This window comes from Homalodisca vitripennis, chromosome 4, assembly GCF_021130785.1.
Source record: "Homalodisca vitripennis isolate AUS2020 chromosome 4, UT_GWSS_2.1, whole genome shotgun sequence".
Taxonomy (NCBI): Eukaryota; Metazoa; Arthropoda; class Insecta; order Hemiptera; family Cicadellidae; genus Homalodisca; species Homalodisca vitripennis.
In genome coordinates, this window is record NC_060210.1 from 120,129,347 (window position 1) to 120,150,189 (window position 20,843).

At 32.7% G+C, this 20,843-nt stretch overlaps 1 protein-coding gene across 1 annotated transcript; it reads left to right on the forward strand.

The window, feature by feature from the left end:
• The first annotated feature begins 565 nt into the window (after positions 1 to 565).
• On the forward strand, positions 566 to 10,361 carry LOC124360044 (60S ribosomal protein L5-like). The gene is given in 6 exon segments (XM_046813294.1): positions 566 to 682; positions 3,810 to 4,130; positions 6,616 to 6,818; positions 9,500 to 9,629; positions 9,631 to 9,678; positions 10,134 to 10,361. Coding segments are annotated over 6 exon segments (897 nt in total). The 5' UTR covers positions 566 to 679; the 3' UTR covers positions 10,326 to 10,361.
• The last annotated feature ends 10,482 nt before the right edge of the window (positions 10,362 to 20,843 follow it).

The following is a 20,843-nucleotide window of genomic DNA, read 5'->3' on the forward strand; positions in this document are numbered from 1 at the left end:
TATGGGAGAAAACTACATTTTTCTTAACAGTATCTTTTTTGTACTTACAGCTGTATAAACAAGTTATAAAATTGCCGTTGTAATGTGAAGAAGAGGCAAGGTAGGTATGGCCTTACCCACTCACAAAATATCATAATCTGAATTATTGAGACATCGATGAGGCATGATGTCAAAAAGCCAAAGGTCTAATACAATAATGATATTAGTTTCAGTGTGTGGTATTTTAAAGTCAATAACGATACTGTATTTAAAAAAAAAATTAAAAAGTTGATTTACAATTAACTATACTATTATATCTACTTTAAACATATATATATATATATATATATATATTATATATATATATATATATATATATATATATATATATATATATATATATTGTGTTTAAAATATGTTTATATGTGTGTGTGTGTGTGTGTTTTATATTTATTTCTTACTTTATTTGTGATGTTTGCGAATTTTAACATTATAACACATAAAAAAAACAATACGTCACTATATGTTTTTATATGAATGGGTAAATTGTTTTCATAGTGTTGGTGAACATGTCAACGCCGGAAGTTGCAACTCATATTAATCCAGACCAACTTTCTAGATTTCCGCTCCTTTCGCATTTCGCGTTGGTAGTGAGTTGGTTTCGTAAAATTGTAGGTGATTGATTATTTGTATAAAAACAATGGTAAGATAAATCGAAATTATTAGTAGTTATCTTTAAACATAAATATGTCTTATTCCTAACACACCTGCTTAATTATTCTTCAGTGAAGCATTTATTAGATTAAACAAGATAAGTTTCTAACCTCTACCCATAAAAGTGCAACACTCATATGGTGTCATTACCATGCAAATTGGGAAATAATTATCTAAATCTATTTGATTAAATAGTATTGGCTTCTCTTCAATTCCTAAATATTGGTAATACTGGGAACTAGGGATGTACTCTGCTAGTAATTGACTTATCTATTACTAAAATGTAGTAACTGGACATGGTGCTAGATTTAGATTTTTAGGGCTTAGGAAGGTTTTAAGATGCTAGGCTGTGTGTGTACAAATATAGCCTATCACATGTAACAAACAAAGCAGTGTAAAATTTAGTATCAATTTTAATTTTTAAAAGAATAAATGTGTCTTGACAGCTGGTGTCCCAAATAATGCATGTTCATAGCAATTGTAGGCCTACTTGCGGCATTACTTAAATACTATATATGTATATGATTGATCAATAATTTGATTGTGGTAGAGGCCGCTTATACTGCTGCCTATATTACGAAGTCAGTATTGTATTATTGTCAAATATTTATAATAAATTATATTATGGTTAGTACCTACATATAGACTATATCACAAAGTTAATAACAAGTAGTAGATAGGGACTTGAGAAACAACAAAACCAACTATGGCCTAGACTTAGATATCAAAGAAACCTTTCAATATTTATAACTTGTCCAGCGTGATATCAATAAGTAACTGCTTTTGTGAAATGGAGGAAAGAATTCTCCCCATGGTATTTATTTACAATAGCGTGACCATGTAAAATGGACTTTTTCTTTCATGGGTTGGGGCATTTATAGCCAAGTATTATTATCACAGGTGCATATAAACTGGGGGGAAAGTATATTATTGTATTATATTGATGCCTTTCGGGCATTATTGCGTTAAGGAGCAGGGGCATCACATGATCTGAGATTCGACTTTTACAAGCTCGAGTTAATTTTTTTTCTAAAAGAGCAAGCAGTGCGCAGCGGGCAGGCATCACTGACAGGATTAACGTACTAGTCAGCATCATTTCAGTAACTTATCACTTACCTTAATGTTCAGGGCGTGGTTTACATTTAATTGTAAAACTCCATACTCGTCTTTACGAATTGCTTCCACGTAAGATAACGAACATCCAACACAAAGGTGTGCCATTACCACTACTGAACTAGGAGGTTGAGAATAGACACGGAGGAACAAAATAGTTCAAAATGGCGTCCCTTCTTTATTTGAGAGAGCCGCGGAGTAATACCAAACTGTCAAATATGGATAGTGTTGCCAGAGGTACTGTCAAAAAACAGAGTTTTCAGAGGATTTCAAAAAATCGTAACTCCTTTGATTTTCGTTGCCGACAAATTTTTTCTTCACTATTGTTTTTAGGAAAAAAAATGAACATACCTTTCCATGGTCACGTTATTGTAAATTGATACCCTCCCCATGGGTTACTAGGAGCCGAACCCACATGTTGAAGCTACTTAAACAAATCTCGTCAATTGTGAGAAATATCTTACGTATTTCATCATATTCACTGCCATTTTCAAAGTCTCAAAATATTAGTTACTTCTTATTTATTGTTTACATTAAAATTACTCTAACTAATAAGTTGAAATCATATGATAAGTAGGCCTAGTAATAATAAATTGTAATATCGAGTTATAATTCTGATAAAAACAATCGAACCATTTGATAATAGCAATAGAATATCGAGTGCAGGCCGCTTATTAAAGTCTACTCCTTTATTGCATTTCATATTTTTAAATGGATCAGGTATTATTAATCTACATGTGTGGGTCTATTTACAAATAGTATGCAATAATTTCACTAGGCTTATTCACTACAATGCAATTAGATTGATAGAATAATAAAATTATAAACTGGTTAGGCCTATTTCAAATTTCCACTAAACAATACAACTTACTTTTGGGTAGGTACTCAGTTTCTATCTACTATTGGTTATTAGGCTATACATACATAAGTTACATTTTATAAACTATAAAAGTTGAAGACAACCTTTACAAGCGTTCACATGATCTGAGCTTGTATTTGGGTACTCTACTATCTCGAAGGATGTTTTTCCTTTTTTTGTCAAAGTGTGGGGTGGGGCAGCCCAGAAACCCCCCATTGATGGCCAGGGGCATTTCCGGTTGGTACTTTCTCAACCTCGGATCACAAACCAGAAAGTCTCCTGATCTGACATGAGATGTGGATGTGATCTGAGGTTAGGAAAGTACTGATCGGAAATGCCCCCTGGCCATCAGTTCGGGCTTCAGCGTCATATCGCACTTTCGAAGAAAAATAAATACATCCCTCGCCAAATTCAGACTCATATCGCATAAGTGGTTACAAAGGTTAACTTTAACTTTGGTACTACTAGTAACATATGTTAACTGAATCTAAACCTACTTATATGACGTAGCATATTTCCATTCCTAAACTCATTGCTTACTCAAAATTATCTCTTCTGTTACTGGTTACTGAGTAACCTAATACCAGAAAATCTTTATTAGGCCAAATCATTCAGCCCAGCTGTTATTGAAATAACAGTATCCTGGTAATGATTACCACTGAATAACTTGATCATAACAATAATACTGCCCATCTGTAATGGCATTTGTGACATAGTGTCAGACATGTTTATCCTTCAAAATAGTAAAAAGTAAGTAAATGTTACACTGTTCGTTTGTTACATTTTATAAATACACATACACTAGATAGTTCTTTATTCATCATAAAATTATTACTTTTTAAGATTTAAAAGCAGCCGAACTATGTTGTAATTAGAAATACCTGTAACGTTTTTTTGGTTTAGGTAGTTATATTGAGGATTTGTTGCTCATGAATATCTATAACGAGTACAATTAGAATTTGGCGCTACCGAAGCATGCTTTGATGGGTAGGAGCATTAGTGATCGGTACTCTTATGTAGGTACCAAATCATTCAATATATTCGGGTTCAAACATCCATCTTAGCTGTAGACCTATGACATGTTAATGATGATTTGCTTGTTTAAGTTAATTATAATTAAAAGTACCCTTTAATTTGTCTGCAGGGTTTCGTTAAAGTTGTGAAGAACAAACAGTACTTTAAAAGATTCCAAGTTAAGTTCAAGAGGCGCCGTGAGGGCAAGACTGACTACTTCGCCAGGAAGCGGCTTATAGTACAGGACAAGAACAAATACAACACGCCAAAATATCGGCTGATTGTACGTCTTTCCAATAGAGACATTACATGCCAAGTGGCATATTCAAGAATTGAGGGTGATAAGATAGTGTGTGCAGCTTACAGCCATGAGTTGCCTCAATATGGAATTAAAGTAGGCCTCACAAACTACGCAGCAGCTTACTGCACAGGACTGCTGCTTGCAAGAAGGGTAAGAACTTTCACCACAAATTTGTTAAGTAAACAAAACTTGAAGACTTATTTAGAATAATCTTAAATTATTTTGTTACATAACTAATCATATTACAAGAAATTAATAATTTTATATGAGATGTTGGTATGTAAATAAAATTAAACTGAATTAAAATACAAATAAAGTATACAATAAATTTAATAAAAAACAATCCAAATGTTGGATATTAGACCGCTGAAGGAGGAGCCCTTACTCAATTTCTCATATCAACAGTAATGCCAATACATAATTTACAAACAGAATGTTTACATGTACAGCACAACTTGTATAACATATAGACATGGCCTATTCATGTACAGATCAAAACAAACAGAAACATAAACCCTAACAATTAACTACAAATTCATAAATACTGATTATACATTAATTAATCAAAATAAGATTAACTTGCATAATTTATAATATTAATTAGAAAAATTATGCATGAACTTAAAGATAATAAATTGATAGATAATCATGCTAAATATTGAACGTTTAATATAACAAGCACTGCTAAAATTGAAAAAAAATTCTATTGTAGTGAAAGAAACAAGATGTCAAATAATTTTAAATTTAATCACGGGGGCACTCAACATCAGAGATGCCATCGTCAGTTGTTTTGAACTAAGGCATCTTCAAATGGTGATGAATGTCTGAACACACGCTTCCACTTTTTAACGAAAATGTTCCAGGGAATTGTCTAATCTGACATGAGGAAAATTGTATGCATATGTATTCCTGCATGTTCAGCAATTATTAAAGTAGTTTTGCTTTGTATGAGAAATATCCAGTGTCTTTGTCTTGTGTAATTAAGTTTAATATGAATGTTAAATGAGACTGAAATTAATAATTCATTTTGTTTCATTTAATAGTAAATGTACATTGATTTATGTAAATGTACACAGTACAGTAGGAAGTTTAGAAACTGGGCTTGTACTTATTTAAAACAGAAGTGAAGCTAGTAAATTATCCCAGTATTCAATGTCATATGTAAGATTGTCTACTATATATACTGTTGTGTTCATTTAGCCTATCAACTACTAAGTTAATGTTAAGTTATCTCGGATATGAAGATTTTGTATTGTTTAGACTAAAAATAGCCTAACTTATGTACTTTGCACAAAACATATTGACTAATATGAACTTAGCCTAATTAATTTTGTTGTTTAATGAGCAACAAAATATAGTGTTCTTTTAAAAACTATCATATTTACATGTTTTTCATAACCCTTTAGTAATTTGTTTCCAAGGGTTATAGTCACTTACACTATTACAGCTGTCATCATTCGTGCAATGAGGTGTTTCATTATTATAATTATTGTTTAATAAATGCCACTTTCGTTCAAAACATTCTCATTAATCATTGTAATTTACAAATGGCTCATGAACATAAATATAAAAAATGCAATCTGCAATCAAAATATATAAAAAACAATAATTTGTTAGTCTGGCTATACCTTTTCATTAACTTTAGGCCTACTAAATACTAAATAAACATGTTTCAGTAATCTTTGGTAAGCATAATGTAAATTAACTGTTATAAAAAAATGCATCTTACTTATGACTATGCACATACATAAATATACAAAATACAAACTTCAAGTACATAGTTTTTTAAACTACAATACTTTGTATGATACATTATTTGTTTACGGTTTTTCAAACACAAAGTACAGTGTTTTACTTATTGATTTAAAGAGGAATTCACGTACTATGCTGACATACTGAAAGTGATGAAACTCAAACATTCTGTCTAATAAATAATGATGCGCTACATCTTAGTCAATTGGAGATTGGATTATTGAATCTCATCAATTGATTCTCGAATTAGCATCTGTGTGAATGAATACTTAAAAAGTTGTTTGTGGTTAGTGTTGCCCCAAAGGAACATTGGTTTAGCAATAAAAATCTGGAGCTATTGATTGCTATATAATATAGTATAATTATAATATAATATAATATAGGAAGTAACAGTATTTGTCAGTATTAAGTGAAAAGAAATTTTTACATGTAAGAAACCTATTCAGATAAATTAGTTAAATGTGAGTTTGTCAAGATTAAAAAATACTCCAGTTTTATCATTGGTGTGTATAGATCGTTATAATTTTAAATATTTGTCAATATAAAAAATATATTTGTTTTGAAATTTAGTATTAATTCCTTGTGCCTTATGAAGCCTTTGCGGTAAGTACATTTACCCTCTGTATTAACCACAGTTAATATTGTGAGTATGATGGGGGCGTCATATCACTCTTAGAAAAAGATAAGAATTTTAAATATAATGTTACAATCTTTAGCTTTAATATTGTTTTTATTCTTGAATAATAAGGCTGTATTAAAATTACAATTTCATTATATCCATCATTAAAATTTTTGTTGGTTTCATTTCTTTTCTAGAAGCTTCATAATACATTCATGTTGTTGGTTGAATTACAATTAATAGTGAGTGTTTGGTGTGCTTCAGTTATTGAAGAAGTTCAGACTGGACACACTTTACACGGGAACCACAGAGGTGACAGGGGAGGAGTACTGTGTAGAGCCTCTAGACGATGGTCCAGGAGCCTTCCGTTGCTATTTGGACGTTGGGCTCATGAAGACCAGCACTGGCGCTAGAGTGTTTGGTGCCATGAAGGGTGCTGTGGACGGAGGACTTAATATACCTCATAGGTCAGTACCTGCCAACTGACAGTTCAAACTTCCTTAACTGGTAAACATTTTGTGGGTGTTAACAATCTAATAATATTATAAAATATACACCATAAACCTGCATGTATGAAATATAATTTTATTTATAAGAATCTGTATATCATTTTATGATTTAGAAGAGCTTTAATATTATGTTTAAAAATATTTCTCTCTGGCCAAATGTACAAAAGTGTTTTTAAAAGTAGTCAAAACATTCTAAATTTTAGTTGTTTGAATGTGTATTGTACAGAGTAAAGTAAAGTAAAATATAATCTAATAAAGTAATACATAATATTATTAGATATTACCTCGTAAACACGTTTTGGTGTGTTTTTAAAATTATTTTAATTCCGTGTTTTTTGTTTTAATTTATGACGATGCCCAGTGCAGAAACATTTTAACGATTATTCTACTGTTTGAACATCAAAATGCGTAAACACAATATGTTTTGGGGTTGCTGACTAAAGGTAAATGCAAAAATCTAAATACTGATTATTGCAATACTGAAGTTAAAACATTGATTTTTAAGAAATAGAAGTAAATAAAAGTCCTTTAGCTCAATTAATGTTACATTTTTTCATTATCTTATGTGGGAATGTACGTTGGCACCAGAAGACATAATCACAGCATTAGCATTAGTATTATTTATAATAGACTTGAGAGAAGGCTCATCAATGATTAAATTGAAATAATGTATTGGATTATTGTTTCTTGGCATGGGAACACGTACTCCAGTAGGGCGATTAAATATAAAAGATTTTATCACTGAATCATCATTCTATACTAGTTGTGGACGAGGAGTGTTCCTAATTTGACAGCTCTGATTGTGTTGGAGGCAGGTTTGGGAGGAAGTGGCCAATTTACTCATAGACACATCTGGGTTGCCATTCATAGTGTCAAGTTCTAAATCCAATCCAGAATCACTATTACTTGGTCTGCAACTAACACCACTACTGAATACCTTTGATTCAGAAGCAGAGTCATAATATCTATTGATATTAATGGTTAAATTATTTTGAATTATGCAGATTATGTCTTGTGGTAAAACCAGCCAAGTGGTAAAACATTTTATTTCCCATAACAGATAATTTTCCAATGGTTCAAAGATAAAATGTGATACTCAGTTTTGGAAAACAAGACCTCAATGAAATTTTAAATCTTTTTGAATCCAGTGGTATATAGATTATGGTGATGGTATCGACTTATGTACTATAAGAAATATCAAACCCGGTGTGTGTTTTTGGATTGTTATTATGATACCGACGGCCAGTTGGAGGTTTAAATTCCAATTTTGAAAAACATGAAAGAATTCTTAAGGAAGTCTGTTAGAGGCCTGTGGCTTAGTGGTAAATCTGTCAATACTGCTTTTCGGCTATGTCATAATTCCAGTACCTTCCCTTTTTATGTAGACTAAATACCGTAATAATTACTTTTAGTGGTATTCACTTAAAACGCAGTGTACAATATTGGCTACCTTTGAAAACATTATTGTATTTTTTTGTAAGCATATAGCTTTATAGTCTACTTGTTTTGAATAGTTATAAGCGAAAAATAATTATTTTTGTTATTATCTTAATCCAAGGAGTTTGCAATCTTATTTAATTTAATTGTCTTTTTTGTTATACAACATTTTAAATTGTTAGTTTTTTTACGGATTTGGCAATGATATGTTCTCTAATCTTACAGAAATAAACTAGTAAAGAATATTGTTAAAAAAAAAAAAAAATAGTCTTCAGTGGTTATCTACGTAGCTATAGAAAACAGGAATATGAACTAAAATTTTGTAATGAGTAACATTTATTGCCATTGTTCAAACTAAATAAAATAGGCAAAGTCAAAATATAGCCATTATTTAATTATGTTATTAACAAGTACATCATTAAAAAGGTAAGATAATACTTAGCACTGCATTAAAAGCAAGATTGATATCTTATAGCAACATTCATCTTACAATTCTTCATACGAACTGAATGCCCACAGGAATGCCACGTCCAAAATTTCATCAATCAAATAAAAAGGGTTCTTAATGTACCAATTATATAATTTAGATCTAAAAGTATTGAGCTCCACAATACAAGCACGTTCTGGATATTCAGTATATTACAAAAGTTCACACAGTACATTTTAATAATATTTTACTACTTGTACCAATATAACACTTGTTTTTATTAGTATTAAAAATTTGTTATACAAGTTTTATGCCTTTTCATAATTAATATTAAAATTCTTATTGAAATGTTTGCTAAACACCTTCACTGCGACATGACTTAAGAACAGCCGTATAATGATTAGTGACTGTCTGCCGTATTCATTGTGTGCATGTACTAAGAGCATAAAATTTAAAGAAAAATATTGGCATTACAAATTAACCTTATTTAGCAGTTTGGCAAAAAAACACATTTAAGTGGTAACAATATTATAACAAGTTGTAAGGACAAACTTGTACTAAAAATTAGAGTGGAACGGTAAAAAACAATGTTGCTTTTATTAACTTGTTAAAATATTACACCGGTTTTTTATGTTTGTTTTAAGGATTGCTAACTAATATTCAATAAAACGTGATGTAAAAACTTCACGCAATATGCAAAATTACATAAGATCTTTATATTTTTATAGCTAAATGTATTAAAAACAAAAGTCTTCACTTATTTGTTTGTCTACAGCACAAAGAGATTCCCTGGCTATGATGCAGAGGGTAAGAACTTCAATGCCGAAGTTCACCGCAAACATATATTCGGCCTACATGTTGCTGAATATATGAGGCAGTTGTCAGAAGAGGATGACGATGCCTATAAAAAAACAATTTTCGCAGTATATCAAATTGGGAATAAATGCTGATGGGGTAAGTATCAGTCAGTCATATATAATTTGTTGACTTCACAGTGTATTCACTACGTATGCACAGTATAGAGATATATTTAAAATGTAGTGGAAAACAAATTTGATGTGAATTTTGAACAACTGGCTTTCATAGTACAAATCCAGGCAATTCGTGCACTAAGATCTTTCACTGTTTCAAAATTATTGGATTGAAGTTAAAATTCATTCTCATTTGATTAAAAGAACTATACAAACCGTTAACTTAAAACTCTTCTTATTATTTAGTACAGAGGTAATATTCTGGTGGATGAACTTAATTCCAATAACATTTATAAATTGAATAAATGATTATTATTTTATAACAAATTTGAATATTCATTACTTTAAATATTAACTAATAGTAAGATTTTGTTATTGTAGACTGTAATAATCACTGTAACTCTAAGTTTAGTAATAACTCTACCTGTGTTTGCGCAGATGGAGACCATGTATAAGAATGCCCACTCAGCAATCCGAGCAGACCCAACACTGAAGGGTCCTGCAAAGGAGAAGACACCTGTCAAAAAGAGGTGGAATAGAGCCAAGCTCACCCTCTCAGAGCGAAAGAACAGAATACAACAGAAGAAAGCTCACTACCTCAAGAGCATCAAAGAAGAGGCGGAAGCTTAATTTTATTGTTGTTCTTTAAATAAAAATTTTAAAGAACTTCTGTGTTTTAGTTAAATTTGCTATTATTAATTTCCTTTGGATGGTTTTAATGCAATGGCCATGTTTTAGTCACATGCATGTGTCTGCATTTGTTATATTTTTAGTTAATATTTATAACAGATATCAAATCACGTTTATTTCCACCCAAAAAAATGAAAGACGGAAGTAAATCTTTATATTGAAAAGGATAACAAATGTAGCATTTGGATATCTAATAATATAAAATATGCAAAAGTATTCTAGTAATACATTTCAAAATAATTAACGCTAAAATAATATAAAAAAGACTTATGTCTCAATAAATTAATCAATGTAATGAATAAAGAGATACATTGAAATATATACATCCACATACACTGTATACACACACATACCTAGTAAAAACAGTATTAAATTTGCTACATAATTTCTGAATAATTTAAAATACGGGAAAAGAGCCTGCACGAGCCTTAATGGCCTGTGCGTAGACGAGTTGAAATTGTTTATTCGAATTTTATCTCGAGCAGTGTGTAGATTAATTTTATAAATTTCTTAATTGAAAGAAGTCATCTGAAGCAGAATGACTTAGAAATTCTGATAATTAGCAATATTGTAGAGAAAGTAGACAAAACAAATAAAAATATTGAGTGAAAATTAATAAAAATAGGATAATTACTTAAGTAAATGGATTTTTCCATCTATAGTTTGGAGAGGAGAGGGGACAATCCTGTCGGTCAGTTGTCAGATGGTCTAGGTCCATCTGTAGTCAACAGAGATAAGTAACTGGGCCCTCTCACTGCTTATAAGAATAAAAAACTCCTTGACATTTTTCTTAAAAACCTCGAGAGGGAGAATTGAACTAGAATAATTTCGATTTAAAATATGTGCTAGATAAAAACTGTTTGTTGTCTCAAATGATTTGTGTTGGTGAATAGTGTTAATTCCAACTATATTTGCATATCTTGTGTTATAAAAATGTGGGATTGTAAAAAAAATTTAGCCGAAATGTTTGTAAATATGAATAAATAAGACTTTAATAAAAAAAGTTTTAATTGGCAGAATTCCTGTTTCTTGAAACAATAAATCAGAGGGATATCATCTACAATTCGCAAAACCGGCTTTTAGAATAGATTTCTGAACTGTATCTAAACTTTTAATATGGAAGGAAAAGCACCCCCTCCCCTAAGCTAGAATGCCATAAGAAAAAAGGGATTGCACATAAGCAAAATAAAATGATTCAAAAACTCGAAATGCCATTTAACTGCCTACAAGCAAGTTATACTTAAATATATACTTTCTTGCTTTATTTAAAAAAAAAAAAATTAATGTGATCTATCAATTTCATTTGAGAATCAAACAACACACCCAAATATTTGTATGACAACACTTTCTTGTAATAATAAAATACAGGCATAGGCATTGTTGTAGTGATTATTACAAGTATGAATATAATTAAATCGTGTAAGTTGTAATTTGAATTTGATGTAAGAGAAAGGGGCATAAATTAAGTTTTTGAAACGTTAAGTGATAAAACATTTTGGTCCATCCATTTTTAATTGTCATGAGGTCAATTAAAGATTTATTTTGAACATCCTGCCAAGATTTACCTTTGACAATAATTAGCGTGTCATCAGCAAAAAGAAATAGTCTGGAGTTTTGAAATGTTGTTAATGTATATCAAAAATAATATAGGGCCAGCGTACTTCCTTGAACTACACCATAATCCACAGGAAGCTCATCACCATTCACACCGCCGACACACACAAACTGCCGTCTGTCTGCAAGGTAGCTCCTAAACCATGCAAGAGCATTACCCGTTACACCTATAGCTGATAATTTGTAAATTATTTTATTTCTATCTACACTATCAAATGCTTTCTTTAGGTCAAGGAAAATTAAAAAGGTCCTCATACCATCTGACAAAGTATGATAAACTTCTTTGTTTACATCAAATAGAACGTCTGAAATGTTTTTATCAGCCCTAAACCCTGGAGAACACACTTAACAATGAAATGGGACGATAGTTATTTTTCTCCGTAAATGTGCTAGCCTTGTGAAGTGGGATTACTTTAGCCAACTGTCAGGAAATATACTGTATGCCAAGCTAAGATTTTAAAATATGTAGAAAAGATTTGGAAGAAAATATGAATATTGTCTTTGAGTGCAGAAGCTGGAACACAGTCATAACCAGGAGCGGACCCGCCACGTAGTGCAGTAATGTGTCCGATAACGTACAGTTCAGTAACAGTCCGAAGCGTGAACAGTGAGTCCCGCCCGTAATCTGCATCATCGATAATTAATGCACCCCCGGTGTTAATTGAACTTGCCAAGTTATGTCCAATGCTAGCAAAAAACGTTGAAATCGTTGGCGACTTCTTTACATACACCATGAGTAACACTGTACATTAGGCAGATACCTCTCTACCGGAAATAAACCCTTATTATTTTTTTTACCTGCCAATTCGTTAATTACAGCCCAAAACAATTTAGGATTATTTTGGCTAGGACGATCTTCCCCTCTCTTAAGCCGGCGAGCCCTCCCCAGAAGTGCTTTATTGTGAGGTGTCATGTGGTCTTTCACGTATACATTACTCCGTGTGAGAGATGAGTGGATGTCCGCGGCGTTTAAATTCTTCTTTGTTCTCGTTGCCCTCAGCCAGTCCTTGACGCGTCTGGATGGAACTGAACGATAATCGGCGGATGTAAATGCCTCTTCGTGGGTCCAAGCGCACCGGCAATGTGCTGGAGATGGTCGACATTATTTTTTTTTCGGTTTTGGGCAGACCGACTATCTTCACATTAGCAGATCAAGAGTGCAGTTCGGTATCGTGCAGTCCCTGTTGCAAATCCCGCACCTCGCCAGCCAATGCGTCATTAGAATGCTGCAGCGCTCCTGTAGTTTTTCCTGTTCTATTAATTAAATTTGCCTTCTATATCGATTTTTAGGGTCCAAATAGCTTCTAAAATAGAATTTTTTGTCTTCGAGGTCCTCACTACTACTAACTGAAGCATTAGATTTAGATTCCTCAACACATGAATCACACTTCAAGGTTTTATTTCTAGATTTAGTGAAATTTTGGGTTGATCCTGGATGCGTGCACGTGGCATGAAAACTATGCCTACAATTGACGCACTTGGCCATTATATCACTCTCGACGAAGTCCTTGTTACACTTTTTACAATTATCAGCCATAATAATAAACTATTACAATAAAAAAAAATATTTAAATTGTAGATATAATATAATTAAATACACTGTAACAGTCAGACCGTGCCGGACAGGTAATTACACATGACATGACTCAGCCAGGAGAGATAAGGCCGATAAGGACAGACTGCTCTCATCGATCTGATAACAACTGGTCAACTGATAAAAATTTTAATATAGATATAAAACAAGTGCTGGACTATTTAAATCAAATACACTAGAAAATCAATTGTTAAAAGTGCAAGATTTGTTCAGAAATCTACTGATAGAATGATGATATACAATACAACAGTTAATACCACCAAATACAAAAAATTGAGTAAACATCAGGTTGATCTTGTTGAAGGATTTCTTTATATAGCTAGGAGTAGTCCTTTTAAGATTCTTATAAATAAATCTTATATGATTTCTTGTGTGGAGTCCAATTCATGTCTGATTGACTTGCTTGTTAGGAATAAATTTTAGTTTTACTTTTTTAATACATAGCTGTAACAGTAGTGTATAAAGATTTTGTAGACGTTCCTGCAACTGTTGTGATATAGTAGCCCTCATTCTTGCATGTTATTATAGAACTAGGCTGACTGGAGTTAGTAAAATATACAGTGCCTTTTGGGGTAATGATGGATTTCATTCTTTGGACAAATAGTATAATGCTGAGCTGATAACACAAACCATCTTATGTGGATATTTCGAGACAGGCAATAATCCAAGTTCATGCCCGGTAGCACGAGGAAATTTTAATGAAGTGGGGTTGTTACTTCTTGTTTCTTCCAAAAATTGTTGTTTTTAATTCATGAAAACTATGGTTATATTTTTAGGAGCTCAGTTGATTTGTTTTTACCGAATGGCAGAATGAGGCCTAGATTGGTAGGTCACTGGTATACGAGAATAGAACAAGGTCACAGAGCAGGGCCTTAGAGGCAAATCTTTATTTGCTAGTGTTGTCACACCTGCATCTCTTGAACCACAGTAGTTAAGCGTCCATAATACCATTTATTTACCAGTTATTGTAGATAATTATAGTACACAAACTGTAACTAGTAAAAATGTCTAGCTTCGAAGAGACCTCCTACAATAAGAGACAACTTGTTAACTAAGTAGCACAACAGAGAGTTCCAAACAAGCTTTATGCAACTTGCTTCATCATTCAAGATAGTATTCAAAAGGAGATTGAGAAGTGGAGGAACATTCTCAAAGTGATCATTGATGTCAATACTTTTTTTGAGTAAAAAATAAGTCACCATCTTCACAAACAAGTAAAAATGAAATTGGTGTCTGGTAGTAGGATGTTTTCTAAGCACTTATTAATAGATCACTATCATCATGCCAAATCCAACAAGAATATGCTCAACTATTTTTTGTCATTATCAAAGTAAACTGATGTTTGTATTGGAGGTCCAAGTGAGACAAGCTTAGATCTAATAAACATTAGACAATGCCTATCATTATTGATTGCATTCCAGACAGTACTCACATTGAGAAAATGAGTACAATTATTTAGTTTGTAGATTTGTAAGCAAGAAAAGAACATGTAAAATAAAGGTGAGAGACTGTATATTTCAAAAACTAAACGATGATTGCCTGACCAATTGCAGAGATCAGGGTTATGATAATGGCTTGAAAATGTAATGGATTAACAAGCAAAACTCTTTTAAGTTTGATTTAGTGCACATTGTTCAGCTAGCTTTGAGCAATCATTACTTCTTATCTATCTTCCTAAATCATTTACTTTCATGATTTAAATTAACACATATTGACACTATGACACAAAGCATGAGCAAATAATAATAATAATTTATTTTTATATAAATGGTAATGAATTTATTTAATAATAATAATAAAGGTTGAATCATAAGTTGAATCCATCTATGCTTTTATAATTTCAATGAGCTGCCATTTTTACTGGATCAAAATAGAAAGCTCTAATTTCCACTGTTCTTGTTTTATCAAGACCTTTAATGGGTCTTTACATTAAAAGAGTTTTAGCCGCTACCCCCAAAATCCCAATTTTAGGGAAATAAGCAAAGTTGTAACATTGACTAAAAAGTTCACTTCTATTACTAGAAAGGTGTCCCCGAGTTCCATCCCTCCATCTTTTATCCATCAAAAATTAAACAGAGTGTATCCATACTATTAACTCACACTGCATAAAGGTAACCCATGTTCCAATATTAACCATTTGAAAATTTTGTATGGGTGACATTTTGAAGCCAGATAATATAGTTCTGAAACTTTTAAGAACAGGTTCTAATTAGAGTAAACATTTTGCAACTTTATTCAGTTTAAAGATTAATTATTTCTCTTAAAACAAACACACATAGATTAGAAGGTAAACTAAGCAAGACAGGGCCATATTTTAGATGACATTTCTTACTTATTTTGACTTGACAAATCAAATAGTGAAGTCTGACAAGAGTAATTTATGGACAACCTGTAGCATAGATATAGGTCTGATACTTAAGTTAGTGTCGGACTTTTGACCCTTGTAATCTACTCCCAGTCAAAGTTATTTCCTGTACCATGGTAGCATTTATATTTTTGTCCTGGTCAAAAAAATGTATACATACGTTGGCATGTAAAATCTACTTCAGTCAATAAGTGACTACTTCCGGTCTAAATTATTTTTTTTTGTGCTGTAGTAATGTTTGCATTGTTACCATGATCAAGAAAATATATACTTACATAGAACCTCAATTTCACCTCTTTTAAGAGAGGAAATTGAAAAAAAAACAATACAATTCTAAGAATTGCAACCTTATTTCAGCGCTTATGGGTGGTGGTTGATCTTCACAAAAAAAGTTTAACCTTTTCTGAAGTATAATGCACATATATTTCAAACTCCATTGTCAAACGCCTTCAGGAAGTTGAAAACCAAAAACAAAATAGTTTTCTTCTAGACCTAACAACACCTTTCAATGGACATGGAAATGCTTTAAATAGTTTCTATTTAAAGTAATGGCACTTTCCAACTTTCTGAAATATGGGGAAGTTGATGTGAGAATGTGTGGAGCGAGTAATATGGCATGTAATTATTTACATTCTAACACTTTTTAAAAATAGACCTGTAATATATCTGTAGAAAATGCTGTAATGCTCTTTATTATTTAATAATTACAGTACTCCTCAAAGGTTGACCATCAAGATGGCTACTGAATAATACTGTGTTTATTTTGAAGTGTTTTTAAATCAAGGTTTTAAACGTTTTACCAGTTTAAATTGAATATGGTTTAGTGCACTGGAGTTTGGATAAGTATCAAGCATATAAGGAATTAATGTTTTTGACTTATCTTGCTAGACACAAGAAATATGACATAAATCAACATACTCACTACTGCTGCAAACTAGAGCACATGTTTTTATTCAACATTTGAACTGTCTCTATTGAGCCTTTAAATCACTTATTAAAGGTGTAGCTGTAGGAATAGCAATTATATTGTAGCACTTCAACTGGCCTTTAAACTAAATTTGAACACAAATGGATTATTACTAAAACTATTTAAACAGGTAGAGGACTGTGCACTGATAGGTGCAGTTAGTTATAAGCAAGTCCACTGCAAGCCTGCTTGTACATGAAAAAAGCAGAATATAACTTGCTTGTGCTGAACTCTGACCACCTGCAGTCTGTTTGTTTACTCAGCTGTCACTCGGTTGCAGTCTGCTTGTCTACATTGAACACTTTCTTTGACATGACATGACATAATCTTGGACTGAACCGTTCCTGAATATAAAATTGTATTATTCAAAGAGCTTTGTCCAATTAACATAATAATTGTTTAACTTAATAAAATAATGTTATTAAGTTACTACACTTTTTACAACAGACATTAGTGAATCAGCAAACAGCAAAAAACAAAAACTGTTCATCATCAAATTGATACAAATATATATTATTATTAATTCATTGAGGAAAATCTCCAATGAAAAAACTGAAAAAAAAAAACAATGTCTAAGTATCCTTGCGGTGTGTGTTCAGTTCGAGTTAAGCACAAAGGTATTCTTTTGTGCAGGGACCTGCAAACAGTGGTTCCATTCTAAATGTCTAGACTGGTCGGATAAGAAATTTAATAACCTGTCCTAGAATGACATTGAATCTTGGCAATGTAGAAACTGTAAATCTATCAAAATCACTACTAGAGAAGCAGAAATGCATTATGAAGCAAACCCTTTACAGCTGCCCAAAAATACTTCACAACAGATAGAACGCAACCACTACACTAGGGATAATTCTCTGGGTACATATGCCATCCAAAATAAATGTGACAATTTAAATAAATCAATAAAAATTTTAGAAGACAGTTTGCTTGAAAATGAACGTTTGGGAAAAAATGATGACAACGAAGATAGATTGGAAATGGCTGCAAAAAATATGCTCTGCTCTACTAGAAAAAAACCAATTACTAGACGGAAAACTAGCACTTCTAGAAGCCAAAATTACCAGTGCTGAAGCGAAAATAGAATGACTCTTGAGGAAGAAAACTACTTAAGGAAAACTTAAAACCTTCTTCAAAAGCTATCAGAAATGGAAGTACAACTAGGCAAACCAGAAACAACTTAATTTAGACATCCAATGCACTTTTGAAGAACATGACAGGAAAACGGAGCAGATCATTAATGAGTTGGCACTAAAAAATAGGGAATTAGAGAAATCGATGTCTCTAATGAGACGCGAGGGTCACTGCAGTACATCCTCTCCTCAAGCATACATTGATACTGATGGGACTCAAACAAACCCCAGCTCTGATCAGCTTTCGATAAATGTCCCACCCACTGGCCCACTATTGAGTTTATCTGCTCTTGTCCTGGACATAGGACAATTAAAAACCGGACAGGAGCAACTGGAACATGCAGTCAAAGAATGCACTGTAAAACTCCTCGGCCAAGGCCATCCAGCAAACCGTGAATAACAGCAACAACTCTAGTGGAGCTCCCCCTACTTTAGTGCACGTTGGGATGACTCCCTCTAGAAGTCTATCTACCACAAGCAGAAAGAATAAACACAAAGCAATAAAGGGGAAAAGGGTCACTTTAGCGTGTCACTGCCAAGTGGCAAAAAACAAAAACCAATTTTTTAAAAAACAAGATAATAAAATAGAAACCTGACCATACAAATAAGCAGTCTCTTCTTAGGAAAATAGGAACACTCTAACCTCCTACAAAACTCAAGACCACGACCACACAATGGAGGAAATCTTTGACAAAAACATTGAATTTTACAAGCAAACCATCATTAGCAGTCACCCAAGTGTAACAATCACAGAATGCAATAGCAGCAACCAAGAAGAAGCACCTTTTTTTAGTACTGACCACTTCAAAGAAAGGTAGACAAAAACCTCAAACAAATGAAAAACTTACAATCCTGCACCAAAACATTAGAGGGCTAATAAGTAAATCGAACCGCCTCCTTCATCTAGCTGAGTTGAAAAAGCCCAATGTCATCATTTTAACTGAGCACGGCCTCAGACAAAACCAGATAGAATCTATACAATGGTTACCTGGCTTTGGCCTAGTATCCCACTACAGCCGCATCATCAACTAAAGACTTGGAGGCGTAGCTATATTTTTAAATGATGCACTCCGAAATCACGCTGAAGAAATGGAAGTGTCTCAATACTGCCAAGAACTATCATGTGAGGTCGCGCTTATAAATATTAAATTCAACAAAGATATTATCTATATCATGAGTACGTACAGATCACAAGACAGTAACCTGGATGTTACAATGGCAACACTATCTCATTTAATAGACAACACTAAACTCGAGAACAAACATCTTCTAATCTTGGGAGACATAAATGTTGACGTACTAAACTCAGACAGAAACACACTAAAATTAAATGAAGTGCTAGCCTACCATAAGGTTCAGAGAGTCAACTTGCCAGCTACAAGAATCACTTCAAAAACAAAGTCGTCTATAGACTGGATTGCTTCAAATATGACAACTGATGCACTTGATTGAACAGTTTTTCATACTGGACTCTCTGATCATACTGGCCAGATGTGCACTATTACCAACTTGGAGGTAATAACAACGCATAAATCAGTGTACAGAGCTATTGGAGGTAGAAACTTGTTTGAGCTGAAAGGATTGCTATTTAACGAAAAATGGGAAAAAAGTGTACACCTCTTTGAACTCGGAAGAAGCTTACAAGAACTCCAAAAACATAGTAACAGTTGCCCTAGATACTGCGTAACCTCTCATATCTGCCCAAAGCAAAAAAAAGAAAACCAAAACACTTTGCTGATGCAGAAGCACTAATGCTCAAGAATGAATTCCTAGCTTATCTTAACGAGTACGAAACTACAGGAAATCTTGATGACATAAACAAAGCGATGGATTTGAAAAAAACCTATGATCAAAAAACTCTAAGAAGCCAAGATATTGCTAATACAATTTCCAACTCAGAAAACAAATCCAAAACAATATGGGAAACAATTAATACTGTCCAATCAAAAAAACTAGACACCTGACTCACTTGAATTAAAACTAACCAATCGATGGAAGACTTGTTGAGGATGCATATTTTGGTTGCTGAACATTTCAATAACTACTTCGCCAACATAGCAAAAAACACCATTAATCTCAAAAAGAACACTTCAAGAAAACCAGTTGAACTTTCTTATAGGAACTCACATTAATGAACTTAGCTCACTAAGACCCACAACTCAAGAGGAATTAAGATCAATTATAAAGAGCTTTAAATAAAAAAAAAAACTCAGCCGGAATTGATGACATATCCACAAAAGTACTAAAACACTGTGCAGAAGAACTTATCCGCCCCCTTACTAACATCTTCAATAAAATCTTTCAACGTAGGTCATGTTTCCTCGGCATTAAAAATATCAAAAATCTATCCTAAATTTAAGACTGGAAGCAAAGCAGAATTAAGTAACTACAGACCCATCTCATTACTACCAACAGTCTCAAAACTTTGTGAAAAAAATTAGGTCCTCATCAGGCTATTAGGACATTGTAATGTGAACAACCTGATAAGTAGTTCGTAGCATGGTTTCATCAAAGGCAAGTCTACTATAACAGCAATGATTGACTTAGTGGAATCAGTAACTGATAGCATAGAAAAAGGAAACCTGACTACAGCTGTCTTTTGGACTTAAGTACAGCCTTCGACTGTCTGGGACATGATCTCATACAGAAGAAAATTAAAAGAATTGGGTGTAACAGTATCAGCCCTGAAATGGGTTTGAAAGCTACCTCAAAGAACCGAAGTCAAGTAGTTGAACTAAAATCAAATGAAAAAGGACTAAGCAAAGCAATCCGCTCTCAACCTCAGCCT